Consider the following 22,629-nt stretch of genomic DNA (forward strand, 5'->3'; position numbering starts at 1 on the left):
CCTTGCCAAAGAGCTAGAACTTGTACTGGACCTTGAAGATTAAGCAGAATTTATTTACTAAACATGAGAGAGCAAGAAAAGGAGGAGGAGGGGGATATCAAACAGAATTCCATTTGACTGCAGTGGTAATAGAGACCCAGAATTACAGTTGCTTAAACAGAATAGAAGTTTATTTCTCTCACATGTACAACAAATACAAAGGAAGGTAGAACAGGACTCGTATGGCAGCACTGTTCAACAGTTGTCAGAGGCCCAGGTTGCTTCTGCCTTTCTGCTCTACCACCCTTGGGATATGGCCCTTGATCTCAACGTCCAAAATGGAGCTCCAGCCATCTTGTCCCATTGGCCAGGATTTAGTTGCATGGCCATACTAACTGCAAGGCAGACTCGAAAATGTAGTCTTGAATTCTGAAGACCACTTAAAAATTATATTATTATGAAAAAATGGAAGAATGGCTATTGGAGGACCATATCCCTGCCATTGAGGAATTTAGAATTGCGTATGAAATGGGAGATAAAATTCATTTTCTTGAGTACAAAACTCTCTTAATCTTCCTGTAAATTTGAGACCTCCTGTGCATTTGTTAATTTAAAAAGGCAATTCAAATAGGGATCAAAAAATAATGCATACACACTTTAAACATTTTAACTTAAAACATATAAATATATGTTCATTTACCAGTCTTCAGAGGTAGGGTCAAGGCCTTTTGAGTATTGATCTTCTGATTGAGGTTCTGATTGGTCTTTCTTACATACACCATACTCATAATTCATCAGCTGTGATATCCTGTGCTGTTGGGGATTGAATCATGGCCCTCACAACAGGCATATTCTGGTCCCAACCCCTGGTCCTGTGGGTTTGAACCCATTTTTTAGTAAGACCTTTGAAAATGTTATTAGTGAAGGTATATCCAAACTGAATAAGGGTGGACCTTAATCCAATATGGCTGAAGTCCCTATAAGCAAATGAAATGGACACAGGAGAGAAAAGCCACATGGAACAGCCAGAAGCTGGAAGTCAGCAGAGCCCGGAAGAGAAAGAAGACAGTGCCATGTGCGTTACCATGTGATGGACAATTCAAGGAACCCCAAAGATTGCCTGCCAGCCAGAAGATACCAACCCAGGAAGAAGCAAGCCTTATAGCCTCTGAAACTGTGAGCCAACAAATTTTAGTTAAGCTAGCCTCATTGTATGGTATTTGTTTTAGCAGCTAGGAAACTAAAACACTTGCAGAGCAATCCCAATGCAGAATCCTTCAATATTTATGCTTACCGCTACCACCGCCACCCCCCCCCACCAGTGTTTTATAGTTGTCTCACGCATACTCCATTAGACAGCAATATTTTTAGTGGTGTTCTTTATGAAGTCTTTCCAAAGTATTAAACATTGTTTTCTTATAAACATCAACTCTTTTTTTTTTAAACTTTATTTCATTGCTTTACATGCTATTTGATTACATTAATTAAAATAACAAATACATTGGTCATAAAGAGGAATGAGAGTAAACACAACTCATTCTTTGTATGTATATAACTTGACAGGTGGGAACAAAATTGTGAGGTTGTTGTACTAGAGCAGTGGTTTTCTAACTTTTTAGTCTTAGGACTCCTTTATACTCTTAAAATTATTGGGAATCCTAAGACATTTTGTTTATGTGGGTTGTATCTATTAACATCATATTAGAAATCAAAATTGAGAAATTTTTAAAATATTAATTCATTTAAAAAAACAATAAACCCATTACATGTTAACAAATAACATTTTAATGAAAATAGCTTTTCGAAAACAAAATTCAATGAGAAGCATGCTTTTGTTTTTTCATTTCTGCAAATCTTTTTAAATATCCGGATTAACAGAAAACAGCTGGATTCTCATATTGTCTTATACATTTGGTGTGGTTGAAATATATGAAGAAAATCTGGCTCCACTCAGATATGTAATTGGAAAAAGGGAGGAGTATTTTAATAGCCTTTTCAGATTCATTGAAGATAATTTTTTTGATACTGTACCAAACCCAACAAGTGGTGGTTTCTTAAAGGTTAGTTGCAGTGTAGCATCTGGAATCATATCGGTGAACATTTTGTACTGTTTTACGTTAAAATTCACTGGCCTATCTTGCTGTTTCATATAGTTCTTGTACACAGGCATGATTTTGTAACACCATGCATTGGGCATTTGGAAAAAACTGATTCAGTGAGTTATGCAGATCTCATGAATGTTGACACATTTCACTTTATAATCCAAAAAAGTCACATCTTATTACTTCTGACCGCATCAGAAAAGTCTTTCAGTATTGAGAAGCCGTCAAGCTCACAGTGAGAGATACAAGTTTTCCAAAATTTTAATTTTCACTTGAAATCTCAAAGTTTAGCATTGGTAACAAATGTTTTCAATTGTTTTCCTTGAAATGACAGATTAATTTTATTTGTTTTTTGGGAAAATGTCTTCCTGAATAACCATGGTTTGTATGTCATTCTTTTGAGGAAAAATATGGTATTCCACAGAAAACGTGGCTAGTTCAGCTCAGAACGCAATCACTCACAGGCTTCACCTCAAGACAACCATCATGCTTGAATATTCAGTAGAAGTATTTTATATGTTCTCCTCATTTTGTCATGTAGGTTCTTACAGAAGACGTGTACTCAAGAATTGAGATTTAATAAAACTGATAATTTTACTGCTTCATCAAGGATGTCCTTAACTAAAACCAGTGTTGTATTTTTTTGTTTGGTTGTTTTTTTTCCTTCTGACTGCCAAGGATGTAGCCGTGAAGAATCCACTTCTGGATTCATGCTAAGGTTCCAACAGTTTTACCTACCTGCACAGTGAAAAAGGCAAATAACATCTTAGTATTCTTCTGAAAATAGTTTTGACTTCATGGGCCCTCTGAAAAGTCTCAGAGGCCCCCCAGGGATCCTCATGCCACTTTGAGAACTGCTGTCCTATATGGTAGCCTACAAATAATAAGCCATAATTGTACTGTGGGCCTTGGTCATTTTGCTTTACAGAGGGAATGGAGAATGTTTGATTAATCTGGAAATTCAGTGGATATTGGTTAAGTGGAGTTTCTACATAATAAAAAATTTTGCATGGATTTTAGAATGATTTCTGACTCCACACTAAGATTTTTGAAGATCTAATTGGAGTCTGTGAATTTTTATTTCAACAATATTTTCTAACGTTTTAATTTTTGCACAAATATGTATTGATCACTTCTAATCTTGGGGATTTGTTTCTTTTCTTTCTTTTCTTTTAAGAATATTTTTCATGTCTTCCACAAGTATTTCCAAGGCTTAATTTTATTTCAAGATTCTATTGAAGATGCACAGCATGATGTGTTAAAATGACTCATGTTTTTCCCTCTTTATATATTACAATGTCTTATCTCTCATTTGCCTTACTTTTCCCTTGAAATTATTCTAAAATGATGGCTGAAGGTTTTAGGGGGAGTGTACTGCACACAAGATTATTTTACTCCCAGCAATGGGAATAGTGAAAATGGAATTTCTCTTAAAAGCAAATCTTGATTTAATACAATATCCTGATACAGCATGAAAAAAGTTATATGTTGAAAACAAAACAACAACAAAAAATACACACTGTATATTGGATGAATTTCATCCAAGATGCTTTTTAAAATTAATACATAATTTATGGACCTACTTAATTTTGGAAATTAATGGCTCCCTATTTAATGTTTAGAATATGCTTGAGTTGCTGGAAGAAATGCCGAATGGCGTTCCACCTGAAAAAGTAAAAAGCTATATCTACCAACTAATCAAAGCAATTCACTGGTGCCATAAGAATGACATTGTTCACAGAGGTGAGTATGGAATTTTTGAAATGGAAATATTAATGAAAACATCAAATTTTTGTCAACAATAAAATATATCCTGAATTACTGTCTTAAGATTATTTCCACAAGCACTGACATTTCCATTTAAAAATTAAATACATTTTCAAAGTACATGCATATGAGAGTTGGTTTTGTCCTTCAGATCTTTTGTATGACCGAAAGGATGGACTGCAACCTGCGTAGTTAGGCTATTTTTAAGAGGAATTTTGAGAATGTACTTATAATACTAGCTTATTTTATCAGTAAGCCTGTATAAATTTAGGGAGAACATACTTAAGCAAAATAAAATTGCATTTATTCAATTCTAAAATCATCATAAAAACAGGAATCAGATTAGACATTGCCACTGCAATTTTGCAGCTGTATTTGCATTTTATTCCTTTGATTGGAAGTTAAAAAAATTTCTTTGTTTTCATAATATCTTAAAATTACAGACATTTTAATTTACTTCTACAAATACATAAGGCTATCACTTTTAAAATACTCTTACTTTAAGTAGGAAGAGTGCCTATTCCTACTATTTCTAGAAAGAGATAGTGTATATTTCTCCTGCATTTGTCTTGTGTACCAGTTACCTTATCAAGGTGGCGTGACTTATCAAGGTGGCGTGACTAGAAAGATCTCTTAGTCAACTGGACATCTAGCATTTGGGGTAATGATTCTAAGAACAGTTTATACTACAGTTGGAAGATATTAATAAGCCACCGATTTAGCTGCATTTCTGTAGTAATATTGTGAACTTGCTTAAGTGTATAGTAAATCAGTGGTTAAACTCTGATCCTGAAATCAGTAGATTTCACTCTCCTTTCCTTTTACCATTTTTACCTCTTTTATATGATATAGATGATGGGTAATATACTCTAAAAATAGGATTGTGAGATGCTTCCCAAGGGGAGAATTAAATTCCATTTTCTGTGTATTTGTACTCCTTAACTCCTGCCACATCTTTAATCCATGGAAAAAATTAGAAATCTTACCTCGACTATCCAGTATATCCTCAGCATTAGACATTTTAAATTGTGAGGCACAACAGAAAAGCTAAAATAATAATCTAAATATAGAAATGATAACATATAGAAAACCATAATAGAAAGTATATCTCCAGTCAGTCTAAGGCTAGCTACTTATTCCCATATGCATTTTAGGGTACCTTTATTCTGTCTCCAAAAATTTTACTATTAGTATTTATGAAGTAATAATAGTTCCTTGAAATGTGTTGGCTTAGATTCATTCATTCTGAAATTCCTTTCAGAGATCAAATTAATCCCTTTAAGATTTAAAAGGAAAAAAATACTTGTGAAATTGTGAGTCTATGTGTTCTCATAAAGAAATTGAAACTTTTATGTACCAGCATAAAATGTGTTATTATGCTTTTTGTTGCCGCAGATTTCTGTGCAAACTACTTTGGATCTTTAAGTACAGTTATAATGATTAAACAATGTCAATCAGAAAATCGAACATTTTTAATTATTGTTTTTTAATCTCAATACTCCAGATATAAAACCAGAAAATCTCTTAATCAGCCACAATGATGTTTTGAAACTCTGTGACTTTGGTAAGTAAAAAGATAAAAGACATTGAGTCATAGTTTATACAGAATTAATAGAGCACACAGGTAGGTTTTTAAATCATATTCAAAGTAATTTTTACTGTTTTGACTCAGTTTAGCAGAGCAACATTCTATTGAGTCATATGTTGAGAAATTGATTGCTTGCTGGAGGAGTACTATTCCATACTCTTTGCTAGGCATAGTATTGTTTACTATTTTTTAAATCCATTATACAGTATTTCTTCAATGAGGATGCATTCAAAGTAGATACACGTACATGCATATACTCATAAGCCCAGCACCTAACAAACCGAGAGAAAGAATTTTCCAGGAAATACCATCATGGCCTTCTCATTTGAGTAAGATAAAAAAACATTTTGAATGTTGGTAGAATTTGTTCTAGGCTTCATTATAAAAACTAAAGATACTCCTATCTAAATACACACGTATGTATTCTGTATATTTGATAGTTATATATCTGTAAGGTCAAAAGACATTTTCAGAGTCTTCCATTTATTCCCCTTAACTGTTCAATGAATGAGATTAGTAATTGATCTAATATTCCAGCTCCTGGTTGACTCAGTAGGGACGTTTTAAGTTGTACTCTATCATGAGTGAAAAGTATGTATTGTCTCCCATATATATCACTCTGTATTAAACACTATTAAATATTTAAATTAAAATAATTCAGAAAAGTTTAAAAACTATAAATTAGGGTTTTAGGTCATCGGTCACTTTATAAAATTATACTTTTTCCTAATTGATATGCTGACAAATAACAACTTGACTTTTTTTTCATCTTAATACAATGTAGCTATCCACATATAAATGAGAATGCCTCTCCTTATCATAAACAAAAATTAGATTAAAGACCACACAGGTGAGAAATGGAAGCATCCTAAGAATTCTCTTTGTAGAATGACCAGTTTTGCTCAGTGTAGCAATTAGAGGCACATGTAGCTGTTTCACTCAATATTTTCAGAGAAAGTGAATATTATCAACATGCTTACCTGAAGAAAAATGTTTTAAGAAACTTAATTCCCTTCATTGTTTACAATAAGGAATATCACAAAAAAGGGTCCTGCTATATCTTTTTTTTTTTTTTTTTTTTTTCCTGCTATATCTTAAACCCCTTAAGAAGTGCTTAGGAGAATAAAAAGGAAATATCAAATAGTATATCTAAAAGATTTGGATCTTGGCATGTCCTTAGCATTTTAGCATGTCTACTTAGCATTTCATTTTCAGGACCAGTATCTATTTCTGACTTACCATCCATGGTCATGATTACTACCAAATAAATCATACTGAGACTTTTATGTACTTCATACACCATTTATTATGCATATATAATTCTATGGGTAGGTGATCTGTTAAAGCTCCAAAGATACTGAAATTTCTAAAGCAAGTTATAAATACAAAAGAAATGCCTGTAGAATGGTAAATAATGTAAGAATACCCCTGGTTTACCATCATTTACTAAAGAAAAAACTTGTAAATAGTAAAGAAGTTCTGCGGATGTGTGCCAACAAGGACTTTAATTGCTTTCCTTCCCAGAAGGTATAGCTCCCTTTGTCTGGCATGAAGAACTTCATTCAAAAATACTAATATTTCTTCAAATTATGCTTTACAAGGAAGTATTCACTAACTGAAGTTAGGTTTTTTGTTTTTTTGTGTGTTTTTTATTTTTTACTGTTTAATTTTAAGAAACATAATTGTCCTCTTTACAAAACTGACTTGTGCCTTAATTTTTACCCCTAATTTTAATGTTCGAGTTCCCTATAGAGTTGCTTTTGGTGACTTAAATGAGCTATTAACTTATCCTGCCAACTTATTTTACGGCTATGCCATGGCCCCGAAACCTTTTGAAAGAGCAGGGGAAAAAGTGGAAGTAGAGTCACTGAGGTAATTAATATACTCCTAATATGCTTCTCAGTCATGTTAGGAGAAGAAAATAATTTTGGCCTGCCTTGTTTCCATCATTGCTAACTGTTAGTTGTTTACATAGTGTAGCTAATCAACAGCAATCAACACACAAATAATATGCATGTCTCACAAAGCAGAATTAATGAATATCTTGATGCTAGTTTAACTTTGACTTCTGGGTATTATGGGGACTTCATTTTGTTCCAAACATTTGTACTTATTGGGATAGCTTATTTTAAAGTATGCTCTGAATATTTAAGAAAGCATGCAGTGACTTTGAAAACATGGATTTCTTTAGCATAGGAGAGAGACGGGTATTGTAGTGAATGCATTTTACATTTTAATTGACTTATGAACCATCGACTAAGTTTTTAATATGATAAGGACAGTATTAATAAACAGACCATTCAATACCAGTCATTCTGTGCTTTAGACAAGTTAGTTTAAAAGATTACTAGCACTGAAATATTTTACTAACATGAAATTATTATTTCTTTTAAAAAAATTAAACCTTTGGATTTTGCTACCTTTCAGGTTTTGCTCGGAATTTGTCTGAAGGCAATAATGCTAATTACACAGAATATGTGGCCACCAGGTGGTATCGTTCCCCGGAACTCTTACTTGGGTGAGTTACCATCCCAAAATAGAAGGACATCTAAACATCTGCTGATCCTGTATCAATAGCTTTGTAGGTCACCTATGGAAAATAAGAACTTTAGTTAATTAAGTATATCATTTATCTGTTGCATTGTAACAAACCATCTGAAAACTTAATGGCATAAAACAATCACTATTTTACTTGCTCATAATTCTGAGTGTCAGCATTGGGAAGTCAGCAATTTGAGTGCAGCTGAGTGATTCTTCTCCTGGTCTCTCCTGGAGTCACCCATGCAGCTACAGTCAGCTGGCAGGTCATCTGGAGGTTGGTTGGTCTAGGGGGCCTCAGCTAGGATAGGCCATCTCTGTTCCACGGGGATTTACCCTCCAATAGGCTAGCCCAGGCTTCTTCATCTTATAGCAGAAGAGTTCCCTGCAGGAAGAGGGCAAGCCTCGTTTGCATGGCTTTTGTTAATGTCTCAATGGCCACACGTTAAACTGTGAAACCCAGATTCAAGGTTGGAGAAATAAACTCCACCTCTTGATGGAAGGAGTGGCAATGTTATGGAATGGGAGGAATTATTGCAGCCATCTTTGCTAATAATCTTCCATATTAAGAATGTGGATGTCAACACTTTGACATCTGGCTAATGCCAATCTGTAAACACACACCCTGTAATGCTTAACAAATGCTTATTGAGTATCTCTTCTGCCCTGTCACTTTGGTAAATACCAAGCCAATTGCTCTTTTTATTCTGAACAAAGTAAATACTGTTTGATGATAAATGGCTATTTAACTAAGCACTGCACTGATGATTTCCTCAGGTACTCCTCCACATCCATCCATCTATCTTTTCCCCCTGTTAACACCACTTTCAGTGCTCTTTCATTTCTCTGTTAACACCAGAAAAGGGCCTCCTAATAAGCATCTTATTTTCTCCTTAATTCATTTTAACTTAATACATGTAACTTTAATACTTTAACTTATTACATTTAACTTTAGTGCCTAAGAAGGATCTCTATTGCAATCCTGATATCCATCACGTAGTTTCATTAATAATTATCTACCTACCCTAGTCATAGTATTTTCTTATTTTTCTTAGATTTTGTTTCCTTTTTTGGGACCACCCAAGAATGGGAGAAGATGGCACACTATACAAATAGAATTAGATATGGTGGTAATGATGACAAGTGCACAGATTGTGGGTTCATCTCTTCAGGGTTCCATATGTGTATCTGGGAGACAGGAGAAGTTTAATTTTTTAAGGATGCTTTATTATAGCAATATAAATTTGTAGATTTCTTCCAAAGATCATGATGACTACATGTTTAAGTTACTCACTAAGTTTTTTTTTTTAACGTTAATTTCCCAATGTCTACCAACTATCTTGTGGTAATTCTTTTTTTTTTTTTTTTTTATTAAATTCAGTTTTATTGAAATACATTCACACACCATACAATCATCCATGATATACAATCCACTGTCCACAGTATGATAACATAGTTATGCGTTCATCACCACAATCTATCTCTGAACATTTTCCTTACATCAGAAAGAACCAGAACAAGAATAAAAAATAAAAGTGAAAAAAGAACACCCAAATCATCCCCCCATCCCACCCCATTTGTCCTTTAGTTTTTATCCCCATTCCTCCACTCATCCATACACTAGATAAAGGGGGTGTGATCCACAAGGTCTTCACAATCACACTGTCACCCCTTGTAATCTACATTATTATATAATTGTCTTCAGGAGTCCAGACTGCTGGGTTGGAGTTTGGTAGTTTCAGGTATTTACTTCTAGCTATTCCAATACATTAAAGCCTAAGAGGTGTTATCTATATAGTGCATAAGAATGTCCACCAGAGTGACCTCTCGACTCCATTTGGAATCTCTCAGCCACTGAAACTATTTCGTCTCATTTTGCATCCCCCTTTTGGTCAAGAAGATACGCTCAGTCCCACGACACCGGGTCCACATTCATCCCCGGGAGTCATACTCTGCGTTGCCAGGGAGATTTACACCCCTGGGAGTCGGGTCCCACGTAGTGGGGAGGGCAGCGAGTTCACCTGTCGAGATGGCTCAGTTAGAGAGAGAGAGGGCCACATCTGAGCAACAAAGAGGTACTCAAGGGGAGACTCTTAGGCACCATTACATACAAGTTTAGACTCTCCTTTGTGGTAATGAGCTTCATAAGGGCAAGTCCCATGCTTGAGGGCTCAGCACATCAAACCGCCAGTCCCAATGTTTGTGGCAACATCAACACCAGTCCAGGTGAGGATGTCCAACACATCCGCACCTTCCCCCAGATCCTCGGGGCTGGGGAGGGGGAGGCTGTAAATATATTTTTTATTATCTGCCCAAATTACTCTAGGATGTGTCACTATTTCACTCCAGCCTATACTAACCTACTGTATCTCACTTCCTATTCAAAGTTCCATGCAATTGTGGTGTTTGAACAAATCGACTGTGGAGTTGTACTGTTTAGAAAATTTAGATCCTGTACCAAATAGATATCTATTCCCTTGTTCTCATATGAAAGTTGAAGTTTTAAAACACAATCAGTTTCAACCTTTACCCTTTGGCCTGGCTTGCCCTGGTCTTAACCAGACCTGCTTCATTCATATCACTAATTGAAGTCTGGGCTCTTTTCCAGCTTTTTTTTTTTTTTTTTGACAGTGGCTGTATGCACTAATACTGACATTCATATCTGCCAAGCTCTAGCTCTGAGTTTCAGGTGTCTCAGAGATATGCATTGTTCCAGAGACCAATCAGGTTATACGCTAGGGGATCAGCATCTCAAAGTTTAGAGATAGGCCTTACAATTCAGGGATAGAGTTAACTGCTGTAAGAGCTTACAATCTAGGGACTATCACAATTATTGTGTCCACGTTAGGCTATGTTCTAAGATTCAATTCTGAGTTTACACATTGTAGTTAGTCCATATTGGCGAGGCATCATCCCTCTCACCATGTTTTCTCCTACACTTTTACTCCTATATATATATTTTCCTACAATTTTATAGAGTTATGTTCACATACCATACATTTATCCACAGTGTACAATCAGTTCATGGTATCATCATAAAGTAGTACATTTATCACCACAATCAGCACTTGAACATACTGATTACTACAAGAAAAATTTTTTTTTTTTTTTTTAGCAATAAGAAAAAATGATTAAAAGAAAAATAACATGTCATACGATACAATATACTACTAAGGACAGCAAATAACACCACTACCAAGAATCCCATATTACTCCCCTATATCCCCCTCTCATATACATTTAGCATTGGCATATTGCCTTTGTTACATTTAATGGAGGTATATTACAATGTTACTATTGTATCTTGTGGTAATTCTTGATTCATTGCTGACCTGGAGCATATAAGAATTATTGACTGCAATTATTAAAAACTTCACTTTTTTTTTTTTTTTTTTTAAATCAAAAGCTTGTTTTATCCTGAGAAACAGATGATGGTTAGCTACCTTATTTTCTCTCTTTTGTGGAGCTATATCTCAGAATTTCTGTGCTAATTTTTAAACTTGGATTTAGGCTTTTCTTTTGTGTCTGTTTATTATGTTTCTTCTGTGTACCTCTTTCTGGACCCACTGGGATGCATAGTCCATTTTCTTTTTTTGGGATGGGGGGATTGGATTTGAATTTACTGGATACTGTTAGCCAATGAGGAAATGAATATGAAGTAGGTCATTCTTAGAAACTTATACAAGAATTAAAATATGGTAGAAGAACTCATTGTAATATGGTTTTGTTTGTATTGTAAAGTGACCCCAAGGAGTTCATTCTGAGGACAGCCTTATTGTGAAACTTCAGAGTATTTGCTGCCTAATAATACCTATAGAAAAACTAATGTTATGTCTATGGGTGTGTGATAGCTGCCAAAAGTAGATAGGACAGTGCAACTAATTTGAGCCAAATTGATTATTGCTAAATTAAATTGTTACCAAGTACTAGTTGAAGAACCATATTACCTATGTAAAAATCCCATTGAAATCAGTTGATATTTTGAGAATTTAAATTTTTATACATCCTTGGGACTTTGCTTGACATTTAAAATAGTTCTATCTACATAAATTATTCAAATCAGTTGACAAGAAGAAAAATAGCTTGCAATAGATATAGGAACAGTTTCCATAGGTTTCTCTATCTAGCACTATGGAACAAGTTTTCTCAATATATACAGATAAAAGAGCAAGATTAATATTATTCCTTCCCCCAACAAGCTACCAAAAAGTTCTTAATGAAGTTTCCTAATATGGTTCTTAGGTTTTTGTAGGAAGGAAATCAGATAAATAAAATACTGTGTCATTGTTGGCAGTGGTTTATTATCCTAGAAGCATTTTCTGTTCACTGTTAGTAAGTGCTTTACTTTAGAATATTTGATAAAGTTGTGTGTTACTGCTATATCATTATGGCATTCTAGAATTTCATCCCATATTGTTTTCAGATATTTTATTTTGACTTTCCCTTCTTAAAGTTTGAATTGTTTATGTTGAAACTAAAGGAATATGGTTTGTTACTTAATCTGCCATATATAGTTTGACTTATTTCTATAGGTACTGGAATGCAGATAGATAACTGTTTGGGGAATACCTAGATTTTCATGTATAGCCTCCATTTATTAATAACAGTAATGTTCTTATAGGCTTCTGGTAAACTCAAATTCTAGAGAAGAGTTACAAACTCCTAAGTAAACTGAAAAAATGCTTTGAGGAAAATAGCTATCATAAATCCCCATATACATAGGGTATAAATATATTCAAATAAATAATAAGATAGAGTTTAGTACAATCCTAGTTATTAGAAATTGTGACTCTAGGTAATCAAAGGTTAAATAATATTCAATGTTTGTTTAAGAAGCACATAAGTCAGTAATACATTTTAATAGACTAAACTCAAAAAAGGATGTTACTTTTTGACATTTAGAGAGCTAAAGGATAATTACCCGGAAAAGACACTTTTTAGAAGCATTTTGATTGAAACCATAATGCCTCAGCTATGGGTGATAGAAGAATCATGAATCTTCCCTTTCCCTGCCTGCTAAAAAAGGATCCTACTTGGAAATTATAGATAATTGGAGTTGGTTGGCTACTTGAGAGACCTGCAAGGTCAAAAGGTTGAAACTCGTGTTTTAGGGTTTATTAAGCCATTCATGTTCAGATATACTCAGATGGGATTAGATTTCAAATCAGTGTGTACTGACTAAATTGCTATTAAACTGATGATGGCTTTGTTAACTTAAGTGTATTTACTTGTGTTCTGAAATTTTACTTGTATATCCGTAATTTCTTTTTTTCAGCCTTACTTTTTTCCACGTCACTTTTTAATTCCCTAAATACATAAATGTACTTTAATTCATGAATCTGTTCAAAATAATTTGGAAATTATTAAAACATTGCATTTCTTCAGTTGCCAAGATTTCTCTTTCCCTTTGCTTTTCAGAGCTCCCTATGGAAAATCGGTAGACATGTGGTCAGTGGGCTGTATTCTTGGGGAGCTTAGTGATGGACAGCCTTTATTTCCTGGAGAAAGCGAAATTGACCAACTTTTTACTATTCAGAAGGTGCTAGGACCCCTTCCACCTGAGCAGATGAAGCTCTTCTACAGTAATCCTCGCTTCCACGGGCTCCGGGTAAGAGGTTTTGCGAAAACCCTATATGGAATCAACATAGCAGTATTTAAATCATTGTCCATTGAATAATGGATGCTGAGCTATCCATTGAATCCTCTTCCCTTTCCCATTACAGTGTTTATAATCCCCATTATAATATTTGATTTTTGAGTAGTATTTGTGAACAATAAAAGAAAGTAGTCAGACTTTGAAAGTGGGAGCTGCTAATGTTGCTTTTTCTAATTTGTAAGTTCTCATTTTTAAAAATCTTTATAGCATATGCATGATTGTCCTGTAAACTTCGGTTATCTTAGATTTTTTTTTTTTTTTACCCAGAATGTTAAGCTTCTGTAAAAGATAAGAATTGTGTGCACAACTGCTGCTTATTTGAGAAAACTTATTTGTAGTGATTTGAGGAAGACTATTAATACTTGCATTCTGCTGATATAAAGGTATTTGTTCCAGTAGGCATTTCTTGTCTGTTTGCAATGAAACTTCAAATCTTTTCAAACTAGCATATTGCTTTGGGCTTCCTTTCCTAGACTTGCTAACTTTGTACAAAACTTGTTCTCTGAAAATATGCTAAAAAGAGTCTTAGAAAATATAAGCTTTTCCCCACATGAGGGGCATCCAACTTGCAGTAATGCCTTATTGGGGTGTCTGGTTAGTTATACGCTTGCTTCTCTCTTCCATCAACACCCAAATCTACTTTTTCAGTTTTCAACTACCCTGTTTGGCCCACATGCCAATTGGTTGTCATTGTGGGAATATAAAATAATGTCACCACCCCTTTCCTCCTTTCTTTGAAATGTATGATTCTCAAACCCCATGTTTCCTTGACATTTACAAAACTCTTAGTTATTGTCTTTGACTTTCCATACAACAGTTAATCTCACCTTGGGGATCACCATACCTTTCACATGTGGGCCCAGCACAGAACCAGCTCCTTGGTTTCTCTTTCATCCCCTTCCTTCTTTCTCTCTCTCTTTCAAATCTGTCTGAGTTATCTCAGGCAAGTCTCTCTTTTCTCCTTTTATTTTTGCGTTTATAAGCCAAAAATTAGCCAAATTAAGACCATTAATTAGAGTGCAGATAGCTCAGATGGTACTTTTATGTATGTCTCAATGGAGTTACTGGACATTTGTCATACTGGATGTGGAAAATATGACAATAAATAGACTTGCCCTCAGCCCTCAGAAAGGAAATCTATGATATTCAGAAATGAACTTAGAAGTAATGTATGAATTCCCATTTCACTGTGAATAAATGGAAACTCCTTACCATAGTCTATGAGACCTTGCTTGATCTGGACCCTGCCAGAGCTCCTTGACCTCATCTCATACATGTCTCTTTCCTCCACTCTCCCAAAACTCTCACCACACTTGCCTTTCTTTTTCTTTCACTTCCATAAATATTCCAAGGGTTTTCTAGCTTCACAGATTTGGGACTTGTTGTTTCTTCTATCAAGATGGTGCTTCCTTTGCCTGGTCCCCTTCTTATGCTATAAGTCAGCTCAGAGAGAGGCGGGGCAAGATGGCAGACTGGTGAGCTGTATGTTTTAGTTACTCCTCCAGGAAAGTAGGTAGAAAGCCAGGAACTGCGTGGACTGGACACCACAGAGCAATCTGACTTTGGGCATACTTCATACAACACTCATGAAAATGTGGAACTGCTGAGATCAGCGAAATCTGTAAGTTTTTGCGGCCAGGGGACCCGCGCCCCTCCCTGCCAGGCTCAGTCCCGTGGGAGGAGGGGCTGTCAGCTCCGGGAAGGAGAAGGGAGAACTGCAGTGGCAGCCCTTATCGGAAACTCATTCTGCTGATCCAAACTCCAACCATAGATAGACGGAGACCAGACACCAGAGAATCTGAGAGCAGCCAGCCCAGCAGAGAGGAGACAGGCATAGAAAAAAAACAACACGAAAAACTCCAAAATAAAAGCGGAGGATTTTTGGAGTTCTCGTGAACATAGAAGGGGGAAGGGCAGAGCTCAGGCCCGAGCTCAGGCCCTGAGGCGCATATGCAAATCCCGAAGAAAAGCTGATCTCTCTGCCCTGTGGACCTTTCCTTAATGGCCCTGGTTGCTTTGTCTCTTAGCATTTCAATAACCCATTAGATCTCTGAGGAGGGCCCTTTTTTTTTTTTTTTTTTTTTTTTTTTAATCCTTTTTTCTTTTTCTAAAACAATTACTCTAAGAAGCCCAATACAGAAAGCTTCAAAGACTTGCAATTTGGGCAGGTCAAGTCAAGAGCAGAACTAGGAGAGCTCTGAGACAAAATGCAATAATCCAGTGGCTGAGAAAATTCACTAAACACCACAACTACCCAAGAAAAGGGGGGTGTCCGCTCACAGCCATCATCCTGGTGGACAGGAAACACTCCTGCCCATCGCCAGCCCCATAGCCCAGAACTGCCCCAGACAACCCAGTGTGACGGAAGTGCTTCAAATAACAGGCACACACCACAAAACTGGGCGTGGACATTAGCCTTCCCTGCAACCTCAGCTGATTTTCCCAGAGTTGGGAAGGTAGAGCAGTGTGAATTAACAAAGCCCCATTCAGCCATCATTTCAGCAGACTGGGAGCCTCCCTACACAGCCCAGAAGCCCAGAACTGCCCTGGGGGGACGGCACTCACCTGTGACATAGCACAGTCATCCCTCAACAGAGGACCCGGGGTGCACAGCCAGGAAGAGGGGCCCACTTGCAAGTCTCAGGAGCCATACGCCAATACCAAGGACTTGTGGGTCAGTGGCAGAGACAAACTGTGGCAGGACTGAACTGAAGGATTAGACTATTGCAGCAGCTTTAAAACTCTAGGATCACCAGGGAGATTTGATTGTTAGAGCCACCCCCCCTCCCTGACTGCCCAGAAACACGCCCCATACACAGGGCAGGCAACACCAACTACACACGCAAGCTTGGTACACCAATTGGACCCCACAAGACTCACTCCCCCACTCACCAAAAAGGCTAAGCCGGGGAGAACTGGCTTGTGGAGAACAGGTGGCTCGTGGACGCCACCTGCTGGTTAGTTAGAGAAAGTGTACTCCACGAAGCTGTAGATCTGATAAATTAGAGATAAGGACTTCAATTGGTCTACAAATCCTAAAAGAACCCTATCAAGTTCAGCAAATGCCACGAGGCCAAAAACAACAGAAAATTATAAAACATATGAAAAAACCAGACGAGATGGATAACCCAAGCCCAAGCACCCAAATCAAAATACCAGAAGAGACACAGCACCTAGAGCAGCTACTCAAAGAACTAAAGATGAACAATGAGACCATAGTACGGGAGACAAAGGAAATCAAGAAGACCCTAGAAGAGCATAAAGAAGACATTGCAAGACTAAATAAAAAAATGGATGATCTTATGGAAATTAAAGAAACTGTTGACCAAATTAAAAAGATTCTGGACACTCATAGTACAAGACTAGAGGAAGTTGAACAACGAATCAGTGACCTCGAAGATGACAGAATGGAAAATGAAAGCATAAAAGAATGGGGAAAAAAATTGAAAAAATCGAAATGGACCTCAGGGATATGATAGATAATATGAAACGTCCAAATATAAGACTCATTGGTGTCCCAGAAGGGGAAGAAAAGGGTAAAGGTCTAGGAAGAGTATTCAAAGAAATTGTTGGGGAAAACTTCCCAAATCTTCTAAACAACATAAATACACAAATCATAAATGCTCAGCGAACTCCAAATAGAATAAATCCAAATAAACCCACTCCGAGACATATACTGATCACACTGTCAAACACAGAAGAGAAGGAGCAAGTTCTGAAAGCAGCAAGAGAAAAGCAATTCACCACATACAAAGGAAACAGCATAAGACTAAGTAGTGACTACTCAGCAGCCACCATGGAGGCAAGAAGGCAGTGGCACGATATATTTAAAATTCTGAGTGAGAAAAATTTCCAGCCAAGAATACTTTATCCAGCAAAGCTCTCCTTCAAATTTGAGGGAGAGCTTAAATTTTTCACAAACAAATGCTGAGAGAATTTGCTAACAAGAGACCTGCCCTACTGGAGATACTAAAGGGAGCCCTACAGACAGAGAAACAAAGAAAGGACAGAGAGACTTGGAGAAAGGTTCAGTACTAAAGAGATTCGGTATGGGTACAATAAAGGATATTAATAGACAGGGGAAAAATATGACAAACATAAACCAAAGGATAAGATGGCGGATTCAAGAAATGCCTTCACGGTTATAACGTTGAATGTAAATGGATTAAACTCCCCAATTAAAAGATATAGATTTGCAGAATGGATCAAAAAAAATGAACCATCAATATGTTGCATACAAGAGACTCATCTTAGACACAGGGACACAAAGAAACTGAAAGTGAAAGGATGGAAAAAAATATTTCATGCAAGCTACAGCCAAAAGAAAGCAGGTGTAGCAATATTAATCTCAGATAAAATAGACTTCAAATGCAGGGATGTTTTGAGAGACAAAGAAGGCCACTACATACTAATAAAAGGGGCAATTCAGCAAGAAGAAATAACAATCGTAAATGTCTATGCACCCAATCAAGGTGCCACAAAATACATGAGAGAAACACTGGCAAAACTAAAGGAAGCAATTGATGTTTCCACAATAATTGTGGGAGACTTCAACACATCACTCTCTCCTATAGATAGATCAACCAGACAGAAGACCAATAAGGAAATTGAAAACCTAAACAATCTGATAAATGAATTAGATTTAACAGACATATACAGGACATTACATCCCAAATCACCAGGATACACATACTTTTCTAGTGCTCATGGAACTTTCTCCAGAATAGATCATATGCTGGGACATAAAACAAGCCTCAATAAATTTAAAAAGATTGAAATTATTCAAAGCACATTCTCTGACCACAATGGAATACAATTAGAAGTCAATAACCATCAGAGACTTAGAAAATTCACAAATACCTGGAGGTTAAACAACACACTCCTAAACAATCAGTGGGTTAAAGAAGAAATAGCAAGAGAAATTGCTAAATATATAGAGACGAATGAAAATGAGAACACAACATACCAAAACCTATGGGATGCAGCAAAAGCAGTGCTATGGGGGAAATTTATAGCACTAAACGCATATATTAAAAAGGAAGAAAGAGCCAAAATCAAAGAACTAATGGATCAACTGAAGAAGCTAGAAAATGAACAGCAAACCAATCCTAAACCAAGTAGAAGAAAAGAAATAACAAGGATTAAAGCAGAAATAAATGACATAGAGAACAAAAAAACAATAGAGAGGATAAATATCACCAAAAGTTGGTTCTTTGAGAAGATCAACAAGATTGACAAGCCCCTAGCTAGACTGACAAAATCAAAAAGAGAGAAGACCCATATAAACAAAATAATGAATGAAAAAGGTGACATAACTGCAGATCCTGAAGAAATTAAAAAAATTATAAGAGGATACTATGAACAACTGTATGGCAACAAACTGGATAATGTAGAGGAAATGGACAATTTCCTGGAAACATATGAACAACCTAGACTGACCAGAGAAGAAATAGAAGACCTCAACCAATCCATCACAAGCAAAGAGATCCAATCAGTCATCAAAAATCTTCCCACAAATAAATGCCCAGGGCCAGATGGCTTCACAGGGGAATTCTACCAAACTTTCCAGAAAGAACTGACACCAATCTTACTCAAACTCTTTCAAAACATTGAAGAAAATGGAACACTACCTAACTCATTCTATGAAGCTAACATCAATCTAATACCAAAACCAGGCAAAGATGCTACAAAAAAGGAAAACTACCGGCCAATCTCCCTAATGAATATAGATGCAAAAATCCTCAACAAAATACTTGCAAATCGAATCCAAAGACACATTAAAAAAATCATACACCATGACCAAGTGGGGTTCATTCCAGGCATGCAAGGATGGTTCAACATAAGAAAATCAATGTATTACAACACATTAAAAATTCGAAAGGGAAAAATCAATTGATCATCTCAATAGATGCTGAAAAAGCATTTGACAAAATCCAACATCCGTTTTTGATAAAAACACTTCAAAAGGTAGGAATTGAAGGAAACTTCCTCAATATGATAAAGAGCATATATGAAAAACCCACAGCCAGCACAGTACTCAATGGCGAGAGACTGAAAGCCTTCCCTCTAAGATCAGGAACAAGACAAGGATGCCCGCTGTCACCACTGTTATTCAACATTGTGCTGGAAGTGCTAGCCAGGGCAATCCGGCAAGACAAAGAAGTAAAAGGCATCCAAATTGGAAAAGAAGAAGTAAAACTGTCATTGTTTGCAGATGATATGATCTTATATCTGGAAAACCCTGAGAAATCGACGATACAGCTACTAGAGCTAATAAACAAATTTAGCAAAGTAGCGGGATACAAGATTAATGCACATAAGTCAGTAATGTTTCTATTTGCTAGAAATGAACAAACTGAAGAGACACTCAAGAAAAAGATACCATTTTCAATAGCAACTAAAAAAAATCAAGTACCTAGGAATAAACTTAACCAAAGATGTAAAAGACCTATACAAAGAAAACCACATAACTCTACTAAAAGAAATAGAAGGGGACCTTAAAAGATGGAAAAATATTCCATGTTCATGGATAGGAAGGCTAAATGTCATTAAGATGTCAATTCTACCCAAACTCATCTACAGATTCAATGCAATCCCAATCAAAATTCCAACAACCTACTTTGCAGACTTGGAAAAGCTAGTTATCAAATTTATTTGGAAAGGGAAGATGCCTCGAATTGCTAAAGACACTCTAAAAAAGAAAAACGAAGTGGGAGGACTTACACTCCCTGACTTTGAAGCTTATTATAAAGCCACAGTTGCCAAAACAGCATGGTACTGGCACAAAGATAGACATATAGATCAATGGAATCGAATTGAGAATTCAGAGATAGACCCTCAGATCTATGGCTGACTGATCTTTGATAAGGCCCCCAAAGTCACCGAACTGAGCCATAATGGTCTTTTCAACAAATGGGGCTGGGAGAGTTGGATATCCATATCCAAAAGAATGAAAGAGGACCCCTACCTCACCCCCTACACAAAAATTAACTCAAAATGGATGAAAGATCTCAATATAAAAGAAAGTACCATAAAACTCCTGGAAGATAATGTAGGAAAACATCTTCAAGTCCTTGTATTAGGCGGCCACTTCCTAGACTTTACACCCAAAGCACAAGCAACAAAAGAGAAAATAGATAAATGGGAACTCCTCAAGCTTAGAAGTTTCTGCACCTCAAAGGAATTTCTCAAAAAGGTAAAGAGGCAGCCAACTCAATGGGAAAAAATTTTTGGAAACCATGTATCTGACAAAAGACTGATATCTTGCATATATAAAGAAATCCTACAACTCAATGACAGTAGTACAGTCGGTCCAATTATAAAATGGGCAAAAGATATGAAAAGACAGTTCTCTGAAGAGGAAATACAAATGGCCAAGAAACACATGAAAAAATGTTCAGCTTCACTAGCTATTAGAGAGATGCAGATTAAGACCACAATGAGATACCATCTAACACCGGTTAGAATGGCTGTCATTAAACAAACAGGAAACTACAAATGCTGGAGCAATGTGGAGAAATTGGAACTGTTATTCACTGTTGGTGGGACTGTATAATGGTTCAGCCACTCTGGAAGTCAGTCTGGCAGTTCCTTAGAAAACTAGATATAGAGTTACCATTCGATCCAGCGATTGCACTTCTCGGTATATACCCGGAAGATCGGAAAGCAGTGACACGAACAGATATCTGCATGCCAATGTTCATAGCAGCATTATTCACAATTGCCAAGAGATGGAAACAACCCAAATGTCCTTCAGCAGATGAGTGGATAAATAAAATGTGGTATATACACACGATGGAATACTACGCGGCAGTAAGAAGGAACGATCTCGTGAAACATATGACAACATGGATGAACCTTGAAGACATAATGCTGAGCGAAATAAGCCAGGCACAAAAAGAGAAATATTATATGCTACCACTAATGTGAACTTTGAAAAATGTAAAACAAATGGCTTATAATGTAGAATGTAGGGGAACTAGCAATAGAGAGCAATTAAGGAAGGGGGAACAATAATCCAAGAAGAACAGATAAGCTATTTAACGTTCTGGGGATGCCCAGGAATGACTATGGTCTGTTAATTTCTGATGGATATAGTAGGAGCAAGTTCACAGAAATGTTGCTATATTATGTAACTTTCTTGGGGTAAAGTAGGAACATGTTGGAAGTTAAGCAGTTATGTTAGGTTAGTTGTCTTTTTCTTACTCCCTTGTTATGGTCTCTTTGAAATGTTCTTTTATTGTATGTTTGTTTTCTTTTTAACTTTTTTTTCATACAGTTGATTTTAAAAAGAAGGGAAGGTTAAAAAAAAGAAAAAAGAAAAGAAAAACAAGGAAAAAAAAGATGTAGTGCCCCCTTGAGGAGCCTGTGGAGAATGCAGGGGTATTGGCCTACCCCACCTCCATGGTTGCTAACATGACCACAGACATAGGGGACTGGTGGTTTGATGGGTTGAGCCCTCTACCACAGGTTTTACCCTTGGGAAGACGGTTGCTACAACGGAGAGGCTAGGCCTCCCTATGGTTGTGCCTAAGAGCCTCCTCCCGAATGCCTCTTTGTTGCTCAGATGTGGCCCTCTCTCTCTGGCTAAGCCAACTTGAAAGGTGAAATCACTGCCCTCCCCTCTACGTGGGATCAGACACCCAGGGGAGTGAATCTCCCTGGCAACGTGGAATATGACTCCCGGGGAGGAATGTAGACCTGGCATCGTGGGACGGAGAACATCTTCTTGAACAAAAGGGGGATGTGAAAGGAAATGAAATAAGCTTCAGTGGCAGAGAGAATCCAAAAGGAGCCGAGAGGTCACTCTGGTGGGCACTCTTATGCACACTTTAGACAACCCTTTTTAGGTTCTAAAGAATTGGGGTAGCTGGTGATGGATACCTGAAACTATCAAACTACAACCCAGAACCCATGAATCTCGAAGACAGTTGTATAGAAATGTAGCTCATGAGGGGTGACAATGGGATTGGGAAAGCCATAAGGACCACACTCCACTT

General features: G+C 36.6%; 1 protein-coding gene across 6 annotated transcripts in view; it reads left to right on the top strand.

The window, feature by feature from the left end:
- CDKL5 (cyclin dependent kinase like 5) overlaps positions 1–22,629 on the top strand; it is a 163,001-nt gene that overhangs the window by 86,850 nt on the left and 53,522 nt on the right. For all 6 annotated transcript variants that reach the window (XM_037822864.1, XM_037822863.1, XM_037822866.1 and 3 more), the window contains 4 exons: positions 3,704–3,824; positions 5,353–5,412; positions 7,864–7,954; positions 13,393–13,582. In XM_037822864.1, the coding sequence (XP_037678792.1) occupies positions 3,704–3,824; positions 5,353–5,412; positions 7,864–7,954; positions 13,393–13,582 (462 nt within the window). The remainder of the gene's footprint in view (positions 1–3,703; positions 3,825–5,352; positions 5,413–7,863; positions 7,955–13,392; positions 13,583–22,629) is intronic.

This window comes from Choloepus didactylus, chromosome Y, assembly GCF_015220235.1.
Source record: "Choloepus didactylus isolate mChoDid1 chromosome Y, mChoDid1.pri, whole genome shotgun sequence".
NCBI lineage: Eukaryota > Metazoa > Chordata > Mammalia > Pilosa > Megalonychidae > Choloepus > Choloepus didactylus.